At 34.9% G+C, this 16,888-nt stretch overlaps 1 protein-coding gene across 1 annotated transcript in view; it reads right to left on the reverse strand.

Moving 5' to 3' along the window:
• Nucleotides 1–13,725, reverse strand: part of LOC149843761 (golgin candidate 3-like) — a 30,505-nt gene extending 16,780 nt beyond the window's left edge. The window contains exons 1-7 of the mRNA XM_090000050.1: nucleotides 13,246–13,725; nucleotides 9,998–10,096; nucleotides 9,084–9,212; nucleotides 7,236–7,424; nucleotides 6,394–6,541; nucleotides 6,247–6,311; nucleotides 3,159–3,326 (exon numbers count right to left, since the gene is read on the reverse strand). Coding sequence (XP_089856176.1) covers nucleotides 3,159–3,326; nucleotides 6,247–6,311; nucleotides 6,394–6,541; nucleotides 7,236–7,424; nucleotides 9,084–9,212; nucleotides 9,998–10,096; nucleotides 13,246–13,446 — 999 coding nt within the window. The 5' untranslated portion in view covers nucleotides 13,447–13,725. The remainder of the gene's footprint in view (nucleotides 1–3,158; nucleotides 3,327–6,246; nucleotides 6,312–6,393; nucleotides 6,542–7,235; nucleotides 7,425–9,083; nucleotides 9,213–9,997; nucleotides 10,097–13,245) is intronic.
• Nucleotides 13,726–16,888: the final 3,163 nt, after the last annotated feature.

The following is a 16,888-nucleotide window of genomic DNA, read 5'->3' on the forward strand; positions in this document are numbered from 1 at the left end:
GGACCGGTATTATTCGCGAGAGAAGATGATAATATAGATCCTATCACATAGTGGTCAACATTTGGATCAGAAACACCTCTTCTCCAACGTCTTGCTTTAAGATTGCTATCGCAGCCTGCTAGTTCATCTTGTTGTGAAAGAAATTGGAGCACATATTTTCAAATCCACAATATGAAGAGAAACAAACTCACCAGCAAGCGTGCAGAGGATTTAGTATATGTTCATTCAAATCTTCGATTACTTTCGCGAACCAATGATGAATACATGTATTAATTTGCTCTCTTAGTTATTTAATTATTTCTTAGTTTTTCATTTAAATATACTTGTATTGTATTTAACATTTTCAAATTGGGTTTGTAACGCAAACAAGGAACATCCAAATTTTGAGATGTAAACCCAGAAGAGTGTGACTTTGAGGGAGAGCATGATTTCAACATAACAAACATGGATTTAGCTGAGTCCAGTATTCCTTCTAATGATACATTGGATGATGAAGAAGAAAATTATTAAGATCAATTACTTCATCAGGATATACTTTGGTATGTAATTTAGTTCTTTTATGTTTTACTTATTTGATTGATATTTAGGTTGATTTATGTAATTGCTTTACTTATTTGATTGATATTTAGGTTGATATATTGCATGAATGATGATTGATGAATGATATTATGACAATGTTAACTGTTAAATGTTAATTGTTAAAACTTCAAAATTATATATATATATATATATATATATATATTTACATTTTTGCCCCTGCCGCACCCCCACACCGTAGGTTTTTGAAAGCGCCGCACCCCCGCACCCGCACCCATGTGACATAGGTTCAGGTAGAATCTAAATATTTGAAATGTAAAATCCAATAAAAAAACTTAAAAATAGGAAACTACCTTTCCCCTTTTCTCCCCTCTTTATCTTTGAAAATAGAAAATTAGTCCTTTCCCTCCTTAAAAATAGGAAACTACCCTTTCCCCACTTTCTTTCCAAACAGATATAATATTATCATATTAAAATAAATAAAAATTGCAATATCTTCATGACATGAATAATAAAATCAATTTTTTTAAACATTCATATATTCTAGCCTAATGACTCTTAAGTTGTACGTGTATATATATGTATGTATTGTCACACATACATATTTGTTTCATATATATATATAATGATGTAATAGGTAAATACCCTCTAGGGGTATTTTTGTCTTTTTACTCATGTAATAGTATTGTTCATTAGGAACCAGCATTATAAAAAACGCAGGTTGAGACGCGGCCCTCAAGGCGCAAGCCTGAGGCTTGAGGCGCAAAAAAAAAAATTGTACAAGATTTCTGAGATATAATCAACAAGAATACCCAATTACTTAAATTGGCAAAACAATTCATAGGATTTCTAACTATCTATGCAAAGAAGCTACTGCGTAGAAAGAAAACAGAGCCTGCAGAAACTGAATGCTCTATTCTGTCTGTGGGTATACTCTCGCTCCCACTTGTAGCATTCTTTTTTTGCACTATATTTTGTCTCAAGTGGAGATGACTTTCTGTCATGCCTTAAGAGGATTCCAAACAAAATTCTTTTCTAAACTTAGGAGATTAGTTGCCATGTGATCACAAATATCCAGGTCTAGCACAATTATTAATTAACATTGTGCAGTGGGTAAAATTAAATAATAAAACAAGAGTCAGAACTGAAATCAGAAAGATATAAACCATCATAGAGACATGCATCTCAATGGCCTCTAGTCTGAACTAACATATAAATCAGAAAGACATAAACCATCAAAGAAACAAGCCTATGCTTGAGAAAATGATACATCGTGCATATGGAAAAGATATTTCAAGAGTCCAAGTGAAATATCTTTTTTTAGAATAATCTCATATATTTTAACTTTTGTAGGTTAAACTCATATATTTTCCAGTTATTTCAGTTATGTAATCAGTTTCTTAGTATATTTTAACTTTTGTTGGTTAATCTCATATATTTTTCAGTTATGTAATCAGTTTTTTAGTTACTTTTATATGTTAATCTCATATTTTTTAGAATAATCCCATATATTTTAACTTTTGTAGGTTAATCTCATATATTTTCCAGTTATTTCAGTTATGTAATCAATTTCTTAGTATATTTTAACTTTTGTTGGTTAATCTCATATATTTTCCAATTATGTAATCAGTTTTTAGTTACTTTTATATGTTAATCTCATATTTTTTAGTACTTATTTGAGATTTTCTATTTCTTATTGGTTGTTATTTCATCAATAAAGCATTTCTTTATTTATTTGTATTTTTAGATATTTTTTAGAATTTTTTTAAAGTTTTCAAAAAAAAAATTGAGGCTTACGCTTTACGCCTTGCCTCAGTTTTTGGTGGAGTGCCTCGCTATACCTCAACGCTTTTCACAACATTGTTAGGAACAGTTTTTCTCTTATTTAGTTTTTACTTTTTTATTTAAAGTCTTTTTTGTAAAGAGCATGGGCTCTGTGGTTAAAAGACCATAGAGCCATTGGGAGCTCCCAGCGACTCTATTGGAAGCTCCCGAATAGAGCCCCATGCTCTCCCTTTGTGTATAAGTAGGGGTTGAACCCCTCTCTTGTACCCAATGCTTCTCTTAAGCATTTATGTTCAATAAAGATGAATATTTTTTACATTTTGTGCTTTTCTATTTAGTTCCTTAAAGTTTTATATGCACTTAGTGATTATGTTGTTGCCCCTTGTTAGCTATTGTTTTGTCCTATAGTGGACTTGTACTTATACACATTGTAATTGTGATCTTGTAAGCCCTTAGTGGCATTGGTTTTTGCTTATGCATTTTTTGTGATTGTGATCTTGTAAAGCCCTTAGTAGTATTGTTTTCGTATTTTCCGCTATTTCATTACAATGACATCCCAAACATACCCTAGTAGTACATAGAGTGACAATATTCCACACTGCATTAAACAAAAAGATCCAATAGGGACTGCGACATTGGAAATATAGAACAATGATAAAAACCAGTAATCATGATCATGAAATATAAGCATGGATATATCACATATAAATGACAAATCAATTTGTCTTAAAAAGGCAAATTAGTCTTACACTGAAAACTAATACGCAAGGTGCCAAGCCTATTAAAAATAGTGTCATAAAACCATGCTATAATTCACTATAAGTAAGTGCATTAACCTTTAGGTCAGCATTCTCTTTCTCCAGAGCAGCAATTGACTTTGACATGCTTTCAGTAGCCTGTGCTGATTCTTCCCTCTCTCTCCTGCTCAACTCTGCTTGCAAGCGTTCTATTTCCAATATTTTCTTATTCAAGTTATCATGAAGTTCTTTCATCTCTGCAGAAGCCTATTTAGACAAACATCCAGTTAGGTCATCATACAGGATGAAAGCCCAAAAATGCAACAAGAATCACTAATAAAAGTACCAAATGTAAAACAATAGAAAAACACTTATAATATGACTGAAAAAAAAAAAGAATGTGCATATAGCAATACAGAGAAACATCGCATACCCTTCCCCCCCCCCCCCCCAACTAAATGCTTGTACCGACCACTAATTATTTCATAGCCAATCCATTAGTACACATTTGTCGATACGGATATTTCCATCATTTTCCAATCTTCATGGTAACAATGGCTGCATTATTTAGGGATACATCATGATGTATATTCAAGGATTTTATTCTCCATTCATCACTAAAAGAATTTAACCATTGCTAGCTATGGATTCTGTTCATGGTATCAAAATCCAAAAGAGCATTTAATCCTTCTCACAATTTAAGTGGATCACCTTTATGGATACAATTCCTACGTTTCCCCTCACTATTTCTCTGCTTCACAGACTTTAGAAATGCCACAGCTATTAGAATTAGAAATCTTTTGAAAAAAATAATTGGATACACCAAAGCAAATCCACCTATTACCTTATAGAACTATTACTGAATCAATCTTCTATAGCAGTTTTCAGTTCACCACTCAGTTTGACCCATCAAACAGTCCAATTGATTATAAAATAAGATTTTCACATATTCATGTTCAGAGCCAAATGTTTTTTACTAATATAGATAAACTTTAGCATATGATATCAAATATATGTATAAACGTAAGAATATGCATAACAGTATACATATTCATAAGAGAAGAAATTTTTGAACACTTTCACTTTGACTTGTTATTTTACATGAATGATTTAAAGGTCTCTAAGTTTAATAAAAACGAACAATTTTTGCATTCTAAGGAGATGACTAAAAAATGGAAGACATTTTTCATTTATCCCTCAATTAAATTAAAATTGGTCAACTATGGTTTCCTTATTATAAGAATCTGCAATTCATACATTGTGCAAATGTGTTGCTTGTTAGTATTAATATTATTCTCATGTTGAAAACCCGATGTTCATGGAGGCATGCTTCTGTGACAAGATAAGTGAGATTTAGAAGCACTTAGCTTGCAGTTTCCAAAGCGGCTGTCCAAAAAAGAGGCTCTCAAGCCTCTCATAGATATCTAGAAGCTTCAGATAACCATGGTCTTGACCCTATTGCGTTACTACTGGTTCTCCTATCCATGGCCATGACCTTTCCATATTGAATCCTGTCCTTTGTTGCTTATCAAACCCTACTATAATTGCGTTCTCAACTTGGCATTCCTTGTTTATGTTATTGTCTGGATGTTGACTTTTCTTGTTATTCTAAAGTATGGTTAATCACAGGAAAGATTATTATCCCATTACTCCACCACACCCTTTTTTCTCTTTTTTGAGATAAGATGTACATTATTCTACATTATTCAGAACGAGGAGATACGTAAGAAGGTAGGCGTTGCACCCATTGAAAATAAGATGAGAGAGAATCGTTTACGATGGTTTGGACATATTCGACGAAGGCCTAATGATGCTCCAGTTAGAAGGATGGAGAAATGGGAAAATATATTAGTTAAAAGAGGTCGGGGTAGGCCTAGGAAGACATGGATGGAGGTGATAGGAAAGGATATGAATGCTTTGAACCTCACCGAGGACATGGCATTGGATAGAAATGAATGGAGGAGAAGGATTCGTGTGGAAGACCCAGAATGATTTTCTTTGTTGGTTCATATCGCCGACCCCAATTGTTTTGGGATGAAGGCGTAGTTGTTGTTGTTGTTGTTGTTGTTGTATGTACATTATTCTACAAACAATTGTGAAATATGGATAAATGCATCAGTATGTGGTGTAAGATCCATGGAACACCAACTGAACAAAGATGTACCGTTCAAAAATCAAGAATATTAATGCTGGAGAGAGATTCAAGATAGATGGTCAGAAAAGTTCATGTTATAAAGTTTTATACTTGGCATAAAAACTGAAGGCATAAAATATCCAACACGTCTGGTGTATACAAAAGGATAATTACAGTGACCTTCAGCCTTAGTATCCCTAGGATTTACAAAATGCACAAGACCAAGCCTGCTTTCACAGACAGCTGCACAGCATAAATTTGATATGTTTATTTCCTCCAAAAAAAATGATAAGTTTTATATCTTAATGGGATATCCAATAAAAAATGAAAAATTTGTGCCATTATTAGCACGCTTTCTACCTAAAGGAATCAAAATGAAATTAGGGCAATCTCCTGTTAAGTGTTAATAGAAGCCACATCTAGTACAACTGAGATTGAGAAAAATAACATTTAATGTTAATAAGCGCTAAAGTTTCCATCATCGAATATAGAATTTTTCTACATGCAAAATTGCCACAGGGAACATACAAATGCAGAACCAAAACGGAATCGATCAAAAGGAAAATTTGAGAATTGAAACCTGAGGATCTGAATGAGGTCAGGGAAACATTTTGGTCAAGTGCCACAGGCAGGTCACTTAAGAAGTGCTGGTCAACTGCCAGCCAAACAAATACCAAAGAAAAAAGACCTTTCTCTTTGAGACCAATGACAGTGAACTTTTCAGAATACTAGCTATTAAAAGCTTTAAGGAGCAGGACTGACAGTTTAGACGTGTTTGCATAGCCTAAAATTAAGCACATAGACGAACATGACCTATCTTTCATTGCATAACCTGAAATTAAGCACATAGTCGAATCTGACCTATCTTTCATTTCCCCAACATAATGAAACTTGAAAAAAAAAACAGTAATAAATCTATATAAGCAAAAATATACAGCAAACATTCACTTAAAAGAATTTACAAAATAAAACTTCTAAAGTTTCAGTGTCAAGAGCACCAAACTTCAAAAAAATAATGAATGATATATTCAAACAATAACAGCTAGAATTTACCCCGCCTCTTTCAACCTTCAGAGCATGAAGTTCCTTTTGAAAAGATTCATTTGACTTCTGTTCCCCTAGAGAAAGCATGATGTTAAGCTCAACAAATGGAAGAAACTGAAAACATGATCTGGATACCACCACCACCATCAAGCGTACCTTGCAACTGCAGCTTTGTGTTTGACAAATCTATTCTCTCTTTCTCTAGCTGCTCTCTCAGTTGCTTCATTCCTGTCAATGAGGTTTCATGATCAGCATGCAAGGCTTCCATAGCTCTATTGCTCTCTTCTAACAAGCCTGCAAGTTCCTGAAGGCATTCAAGAGTTCAAGTCAGAGAGAATTTGAGCCTGATATAATAAGATGATTAAAATCCCAATTATGGTCTCCATGCTAAATCATATTCCTAAGAATGTCAACTGTAAACCAGGGAAAACAGAGATTATAGATCAACAACCATCTTCGACAAAGGAACAAAGCAAGGTTGCCAGACTAGGAAGCGGAAGCGAGAAGCGATGCATTTTAAAATGTATAGGAAGCGGGAAGTTGGAATAAAAAAAAGAAATATAAGAATTGAATGAGAATCAAAATGAAATACAAATAAAAACTAAAATAAAAGTGACAAATATTAAATTTCATATTTTTTTAGTGTAAGAATTAAATTTTTAACAAAATCCGAAAATGATGACTACCATTTTAGAGAAAGCACATGGAAGTGAGTGAGAAGAGAGAGAAAACACATAAAAAACAAGAAAAGTTGAGTAAGAGAACATATAAGAAGAATAGATAAAGTATGTGGAAAGCATAGAAGAAGCGTGGGGGAATCGAGGTTCTCATCAAGTTTTGGAAGCAAATTTCCGAGAAGTGAGCTTCCCACCTATCTAAGAAGCTTCCGGTAACTCTGGAACAAAGTATAAGAAAATTCAATGTCAACCAACCATGCATTTTATTCCTAGGCATCTGGTAGACTAGTCAAACAAATAAGCTAGATGCTAAAATATAACCTCATCACGCCCTTGTGCACCAACACGCTTTGATCGAATCTGATCATGCTTTGTTGCTAAAAGATTGCCATTACCAGGCCCACCACTGGTGGAGATACTACTCCCATAAGCATGGTTCCCAGAAGAGCGGGGATTTGTTTGGGGTACATGCCTTAGTTGTTGCCTTGTGGGTGACTGATCACCATCTTCCTGCACAGAATAGTAACTGGCATCAATCAAGGCAGAGTAGTTACTAAATCAAGTAAACAGTTGCAACTTTTCCTTTTCTTTTGAAGGCCTAAAATTGCACTAGAAGTTCTATTTTAACCATTGACTCCCTTTTCATGTGCCTTTCAATTGAGATTAGCATCATATACATGTCCTACTGATTCTTAATCCTTTTTGCCCCAGTGTTTTCATCCATGGTTCCAATTTCTTGTTCACCACTTCACTAGGACTAATAAGCATTATATAATCTACAAATAACAAAACCATGTTCTGTTATGTGTCACAAGTGGATAATATGTACATGCACGGACATAAGGTATATCATGAAGTCCAATTCTATTGGGACTAAATGGTTATAAGTTATAACACCAATTTCAACATTGGCATGTATGTTCTTCCAGTTTCAAAATTCCTTTACGGACAAAGAACTCAATGATAGCGAAGAAATTACTCTAGAACAAAGGACAAAGGAAAAAAGAGACCCTGTTTCAACTGAAACACACAAGAAACGCTAGGTTTGACAAAATAAATGCATATATCCACGAAAAATCATATATAAACCAGATCGCATTGAAAATCACAGCAATAGAGACTCAAAAGGCTGCCATAGGAATAGGAGTATAATATAAAAGGAGAAATATGAACAAACTTTCTCAAATGGCTTCAAGACTACTCAGGTCTGAGTTAGAGTTGTGCATCACTACAAGATTAATGACACCATAACTAAACTTCAATTGAAGCATTCAACACATTAGACAATGTCCGAACATATAAAATGATTCCTAAGGCAATCTTTCAGTCACCCAGTAATTCTCTCCAAACCCTAGTCCTGATTAGGTGAGGAAGACAAAATAAATCCAAACAAACAAAATGATTCCTAAGGAAACTTTCAGTCACCCAGTAATTCTCTCCAAACCCTAGTCCTGTTATTAGGTGAGGAAGACAAATTTTCAAACAAACAAAATGATTCCTAAGGAAATCTTTCAGTCACCCAGTAACCCCCTCCCAACCATAGATCTGAGGAAGACTGCCAGGGAGAAGATGAAATTACCATTAAAATGTAAAAAGAGAGCGAGTCAAACTATACAAAACAATGATGTAAAGAATATCAAGAACGAGTATATACTCCACTAGACTAGATGCACAAAGTAAGAAAGGACCTGTGTCTCACAGACATTGACATGGACACAAGATGTGACATGGATACTTGACAAATGGTTGGACAAAATGAGATATTTATATATTTAACTATTTAAATATTATATAACTCTATAATGTATAAAAAACCAAATTCTTGTTGCATATGACAAGTTAATAAGTCAAAACTCAAGATCATTAAGAAATAAAATGCACTCATATCAAAGACAAAAAATTGAGAAAAAAAACAAGTAGATACAATATAAAAGATCAAGATCATAAAAAAGCATAGATAGAGTAAAGAATAGTCTTGACCAAGTTCAACACAAGTTTGACTGTGTCCATGAAGTGTTAGTGTGTGTCCAGTGTCAGTGTCACATCACGTGGACATGGTACATCGAGCTAAGTAAAGCACCCATTAAAAAAGAATGAACAATTCTACTTATATGATCACAAACCAGAGTCTACAGAAATAAATCACATATATGTATGCTTCAAAAGTACCTTGAGCAGACTAGCACTATCTGTTGGTTTTCTTAAGCTTTCACTTTTTGATGCATATCCAGCAGTGCTAGCTGACTTCAAATTTCTCTTTAATGAAACGTTTTCTTCATGCAGGTGAGAGAGTTGTTCCTATTAAAGATAGAAGCAGTGAATAGGAAAATAAGCACACCTGCTAACAAATTGTAAAGAAATATTGGTAATAAAATTATAAAAATCTGCACTATATGCAAACAATAAACATAGATTCCAGTTCTCAAATTAAAAGGGTTGAAAAAAGGACTAAGTCAAATTTCAAACTCCAAATAGAACTAGTATAAGTCAAGATAAATGTATCAAAAAGCATCGAAGGAATAATCTTCAAAATTTCTCCAGTGATGTAATCTCAATTGTATGTACCTTAAACACTTACTGTGTACTCAATGCCATTGCAAATGCACACCACATACATAAGCAAGTGATCACCAGACAGGCAGGTTGATGTCCATGAAATAATGCCATTTTGCAAGCTTGAGACATTGTATATGTGCGTGTGCAATAAGTTTGTGCATGTCTGGATATATTCAAGTATTTACATGATACGCACAAGGAGAAAGATAAATGAAGACCGATAGAGCTTACTTTTCTAGCAAACCACCAAATTCCATAGTAAATTATCATAAATTAGAAAAACGGAAAGAAGAATTAAGGAGCTGAGCACTAAATATGGAATTTCCTTTTGTTGTATTTCTCTGTACATATCCATCACTGGCAGTGGCAGGAGAATGGCACTTGACCTGAACTGATGTTCTTTTATGTGCTGGGGGACAATGGCATGATATGACTTTTTAAGGATTGGTGCAATTCTACCAACTTTTCATTGTGCAAAATGGTGCAATATTAAGCATGATACAGAAAGTCCAAATTAATCACTGTACCTCTCTTTCCTTTAAAATAGTCGCATAATTGATAGATAATCTTTTGATTTCAGACTCAGATGCCTTAAGCCTTTCAACTTCAGCTTTGTAATGATCAAGCTATAAAACCATAAGAGACAAGAAACATCATCTAAGATCAATGCAAGTGACAAAAAATTAATTGTCAAACACACAAAAGAAGGATAGCAGATCTCTTTTGAAACCTTAGAAGGTAAAAGGTAAAAAGATAGTTCATTATAAAGTAGGAAATCAACTACTCATCTGAAAGCCTGACTAACTTTTTTCGCATGACACCAGGTCAAGAATTAAGCTAAAACCACACTATCAGAAAGCAAGCAATCTATGAAGCAGCATAAAAGATAAGTACATTTCTTATATTCTTTAAAGGAGCTTTCTTCAGAACTATAATTTTATCATCAAAAACTTTGAAAACATGAAATGTTGCATCATCTGTCTCAATAGCAGCATTTTATGACTCATATTTGAGATTCCAGCAGCTTGCTATCAATATTATTTAATTGATGTAAGTATATACTAGAATTCTATTTTTTTCATTTAGAAATAGATAATACATACTAAATATGCAGTAATAATATACTCACATTCAATGCCATGTTTGTGTGAAAGTGGCAATCACATAGACTTCATAATTCTAACATGTTCCCAAAGAAGGTACGATGCCAATTTTAAGAAATTTAGCACTATGCAAAATTTTGTGATAATGCCCCGTTCAAAATTATCATATCAAAATCAAGCCTTAAACCAGCTTTCAAAATTTTCAAAGACATGCATGAAAAAGGCAATTTGAAGTACAGTTCAGAATTGATGCTTCCTTTAAAATAGAAATATTTATTTTAAACCACCTTAAGTGGAATTGGAGTTGAATTTTTACTAATAAAAATAACAGTTTTCGAAGTTTTCGAAGTTTCAAAGTGGCTAAATTTCTCCCACCTCTCAATCTTCAGTCTTTGCACAATTTTATTATGTAAGCTGAATTATTTATGCTTTTCACATTATTTGGAACAAAAGCAAGTCAAGCCTACTGGTTGCAATCAAAGGACGGCAGCCCAAAGGAAGAAGACAGACCCAAGGATATTGAATAAGAACTTATAAGATAAACTAGAAAAGATTAATCAACAGACCAAGTAACATGCATGTGGAAGATGCCTCAAGGGACACCAATCTGTCTAGAATCTAGGATCTGCTGGTAAAATAAATTAACATAAAATGTGCAAACTGCAAACCAAACTTCACAGAGTAGAGAACTTTAATACCGTGTAAAACATTTTGAAGCTATGTAAAATGGGTACTTTAGATGCACAGAATACCAGTACTGACACTTTATTTTTGGGTGCTGGTGCTGGGTTCTTCAAGGCAGTACTATACATAATTGCATGCACATATTATCTACATGTTATATAGTATAGCCTTTTTATATTTTCTTCATATTCTAGTGCAGTGACCTACTTGCATACGTGCATACCAGTTGTAGCTGTTTGTATGAAGTATTTACTTTTCTTTCTTTCCTTTTTTTTTTTGGAGATAGGCAGTCTAGCAGTGGAACTCAAACCCAAGGCCCCTCAGTTGTTATCCAGCTATCTCATTTTGGTCCCAATGCAAGTCAACTACACAAAACATACATACTGCCCATTTTCTGAAAAAACATTCGAGCCATACCAGTCACACCTGTTCATACCATGTACTTGCATCAGTTTCCACACGACACTGAATTGAGATTTATATGTTTTGTACAATATAATCCTCTTTTTTTGGATATCAAAATGGCCTCTCATAATTAATATCTAATCTCTAAATTTTTCTTTCTTCTTTTTATATGATGAGGATGGGTATTTTTTCTTGGCAATGAAAGGTAAGTTGAACAAAGCATGATGATATAAATACCTATGGTTCTTAACCATGTCACAAAGATGGCTGATATTTTGAAAATATTGTGCTTTTATCCCACAATATCTTCAAAAGGCAATATAATGACAAAAAATTCATGATGTTTTTAAAAGACAATAAAAAGCCAAGCAAATGCATGTTTTTAAAAATACATATATTTTTTTATTTCATATACAATTATTTTCCTGAGAAAAATCATATTTTTCAAAATATAGCGAGATTTGCCCTCACTGAGATTTTTCAGAGCGAGATTGATGACACTGGTTCTTAATGTGCACCTCCCTTCAGTTCTGATTTTACAGCCTGTCGAAAATGACAGATAGTGAACAATGAGTGTTTCTCTATCTATTATAAAACTGTATTATTTCATACTGGCTGTAGTATAACAAATTGCAAAAAATAACACTTGCATATTTTTCAACTATGACATCAAACCGGTGCATTACTAGTTGTTGCATGGCTACTCGGTGAAAAACTATTTAAAACTGGATGATAGGTATTTGACAGGTAATTCCAAGATCAAATTGTTGCTAATTTAAATGATCCTGCTAAATAAAACCTAATTGTTTTGACTTTGATGTAGGTCGCCAGGAAGTAATGACAAACCACTGTCTTTCAGTTACAAATTTAACAAATTACAACGTTTAACCTAGTGTGAGAAGCTTAACCTAAAGAGCTGAACCTTTGTTAAGTACATGCAACTAGGAGCATAACAACACTATGATCATTACAAATATGACACATCAGAACACCTCCTTATGTAACTAAAGAATCACATGCATGTCTTGTAACCATATATCTGTTTCCTTAAATTGCCTGTTGCTTCTTGAACAATTTTTTGTCCGCTTGGCTTGTGCCAGTTTGATTGCCCTTGAAGAATCTTTTCCCCAGAATTAAATATAAAGATTTCTATTAGTTAGGAAATTTCTTAATACTACAGACTAAGCTTTTAATTTCACAAAAGGCTAAAGGTGTTATATGTCAAGTTACATCGCCCCACAGTTTCTCCAGATTGCCATTGATTTCAAGGTAGCCATCGTTCACTGTTTCCTTTGATCATCATTCTTCACTAAACAACCCATTTTTCCATCTTCATCTCCAACTTGACAAATGTTTCTATGTGATGCAAACAAACAATGTAGGCCTAACAAGAGTCTAAACATACAGTACATAGATTACAACGGAACGAAGATCAACAGCATTCTCTCCGAAATACCAAAATCCAATAATCCATGCATCAAACGAACAAATTAATCACAATTAATGGCTCTGTAACAAATTAAACATGATCAAACACGATTGATTTCAGAAAAAAAAAATCAAACATTATTAAGACCACAGACCTCTGTTTGATGACCCGTGTCATTCCCGTTCGGCACGAGAGACCGCTTCGTCTGAGCGAACCGCTGAGAAACCCGGCGATCCGACGCCGGGTCATCCTCTCCGGCTAAAGATCCGGCGAATTCTTCCTCGTCGGCGTCGCCATGGACATCTAGGGCGATGCGGGAGAGGTTCTCTTTCAAGCTAGCGATCGAATTCCGCATCTAGGCCACCGCCTTCGCAAATTGCTCACGCATCCATCCGCGAAAACGCGGATCTCGTCTCGATCCCTCGGGATTCTTGAAGGGATCGCCAGAACGCGACCGAATTCCGAAGAATTAGAGCTAAATTGGGCGGGGAAACCCTAGATTTGGGGTGAGAACGGAGATCGTTCGGGGAGACAGAGGAAGCGTAAGAGATGGAGGAGCGGAGGAGGAGGAAGGTAGGACGGGAACAGCTCGGAATTATTTGGCGGAGATAGAAAACGGAAAGAGAAGAGGTTCGGTGAGCGTGCAGCCGTGCACACGATAAAACTCCCCCATCCCCCATGCAGCGTAGCTGTGTGCTGCATGGAGAGCATTTCAAGATGGACAAGCGACGTAAGTCGGATGACGAACGTCCGCGCTAGCACCTCCGTCCATCCTCGAACAGGCGGATGTACCCAAATTTTTAGTGGTGGACATCGGGCCGGACCAACTTGGAGACATTGTGACAAAAGTTTAAAACGACAAAATATCGGCAGCCTAAAACTAAATAGAATTTTTTTGAAAAAACTTACCTTTTTTCAGCAAAAGATCGGCAATAGTGAACAAATTAGAAAAATTATAAACATAATTCTTATGAAAAAATACAAATAAAATATTTTTAAACATAAAAAACACACGATTTTTTCACGATAAATTATCGTTAAAAACACAAATATCACATATAAAGCACGATAATATGTTTTATAAAAAAAATCATGATAATTTGAAATTATTGCAAGAAATTACCGTTGAAACTTTCAGTTAATTTCTTGCAATATTTTCATGGCTTTTTAAAAATATCGTGATATTTGTCACACTGCTCGGAGGCCATCAGGGCCCGACAGACCAGACCGGATCTTGACATGTCACTTACTGGGTTCGGGTCACGTGGGATCAGGCCCTTTGAAACCCGAACAATCATGTTGGGCTCCATTGAAATGGCTCTTTACCCATACACCAAATCCAGCTCATTGCCTGTTGGGTTTCAGGCTGCTGTGAAAGCCCCAAACCCTGCTCATCTCGGGTTAGCTACTTAGCTACACATTGAGTACCCAACCCAATGTTCACTCCTACAAATATGTACATCAGCTGTTTAGATTTGGTTTAAATATCCAATTGAATCTAGTCCTTTTAATAGAGATGGTTTTGTTTGGATTTGGATTTGGATCTGAATCTGGATCTGGTTTAACTTTTGAGGTCTGTGTGTTTCCTAATTTGGTATGCATGATATGAACGTCATAGGCAGATAGGAGCCCACCTGTTTGTTTTCAACTTCTCTGACATTCTGCAGTGACCATCATATATTCTAAGGGATGTCAAGGGATCAGATTTTATCGGATATCCAATCGAATGAGATTTTGTTTAGCCAGATTCGAAAAGTTAAAATCATATCTAATAATAAGCAGATTCAGATACAGTTTTAAGCTTTGCTACTAAATCTACCAGATATCAGGATTCGACGGATATCTGTAATTCGGATATAGTATGAACTTTTTTCTCCATCTGAATTTGAATCAAAATCCGATTAACTAATATCCCATTAGTAATGTATGGTATTGGCCATATTCAACCCCAATCAAAAGTTTACTATCTCGCTTTGGAGGTCAAACTAGACTTATATCAGATCCAAAATCACATAGAAAAGACCCATTCTAGGTTAGATCAGAGATAATTTTGTACCCGGTTAATGTTTGCTACTTTTTTTTTATGTACCAAAATTTCATCCTTTATAAAATCATATTTTTATGTTGACAAAATACATTCAAAGAATCGATTCTTACTATTTTGATCATGCTGAAAACATTCAAGGGGTTAGATTTGGTCAAAACAAACTCCCACTATGAGTTTTAACTAGGAGGTTACTTACCCCCAAGGTTACAAAATAATTTTCCTTTTGTAACACCAGGGGAAAACGATTCGATCCCGGACTTTATTCTTTTATCATTAAACAGGTACCACTTCTTTATTTGTTTTGGTATTGCTTGCAATTGGTATCAAATTCAGCTAATCACAATTTACAAATTACAACATTCCAAACAGAGGAAAGTCGAGCTTTTTTTTTTCAACAGAGAAACAGAGGAAAGTCAGGCTTGGTGCTCCAAATTTCAGACCATCTTCCTAGTACGGATATTGCATGGAAAATTTTGTATACAGTGGGATTTGGTTTTTGACCACATCGAACCTGAATAGAAAAGGATTGCTTGATACTAGCATTGTGATTTGAGCTTCTTGGGGCGCCTTTGTTTCCAGTGGTTTTCCATGGAAAGTGGCATGCTGGAAGGTGTTTTTTCCCACCACAGGGTGAAACAAACAACCCAACTAAACAGATGAAAAAGTGGCATGCTGGCATTTGTGAACCCAGTATTTTTCACTTCCTCATGTGAAAATCCTTCACATCTTCCTCCATGTGAAAGGACTTTGATGAGAAAGTTGAGCTGGCAGGAGTTTTTAGAAACTCAAGACCTTTCCCATGAACAAACGAGTCATTAAGCTTGTAAAGGAAAACGGAGATTTCAGGGGAACAGCCTTTTCGTGAATCTTTTTACATGAAGTTGGCATGCAACGGTCCAATGGCTTGGAACATTTTAAACGTGAAAATTAGAAAGCTTATTATATTCTGAAATCTCATTCTTGGGAAAATTTTATTATATTATGAAAGAATGACCTTTTTTCAGAAAGAATGAGTACACAAAAATATATATATATAAAAAAAGAAATATACGAAAAATATAAATAAAAATTTCATATGAAAATAATACAAAAATTGTTTTTATCGATTCAGTATCACTCAAAGTACCACCGTACCAGTGATCTTTGCGACATTTTCAAACATACCCAGTTCAACTCTCTCTCTCTCTCTCTCTCTCTCTCTCTCTCTCTCTGAGTTCTATCCAGTGTGTGCATGAGATTCCTGAATCTCATATAATTGGTTAAAACCCACTATGATAAGAAAGGCCTTTACTGGATCAATGTTTGAAGTTTTCTGCCTTTGGGTGTGAAAGCCCTAAACCAGATCCAACTGTTCATATAATTGGATCTGTACATGTCTGGGCAAATGGTAATTGGTCAGTCAGATATCTAAGTTAAAAATCAGGTACCGTCAGTGTACCTAAATTGCATCTATAATCAGGCAAAACACAAATCCCCTCTCTTCTCAACCAAGAAAACAAACTATTTTTGTGAATAATCAGGAGAAAACATCTCATCACCAAGTTCATTGACATAAAACCCACTCCCTTGTCCACCAGAGACACACCCGTGGGTTTCAAACTCATGACATCCTGTCAACATAGCGACGTTCATGAGTTGCCCTTACCAGATGAGTGGAGCCCTCATGGGCACCAAAAAACAAACATGGGATTGCTTATATAGTCACTTCTCTTGATCAAACATCAATGGAAGCACATTTAAGAACACTTGC

This window comes from Nuphar pumila, chromosome 3 (assembly GCF_984573655.1).
Source record: "Nuphar pumila chromosome 3, dmNupPumi1.hap1.1, whole genome shotgun sequence".
NCBI lineage: Eukaryota > Viridiplantae > Streptophyta > Magnoliopsida > Nymphaeales > Nymphaeaceae > Nuphar > Nuphar pumila.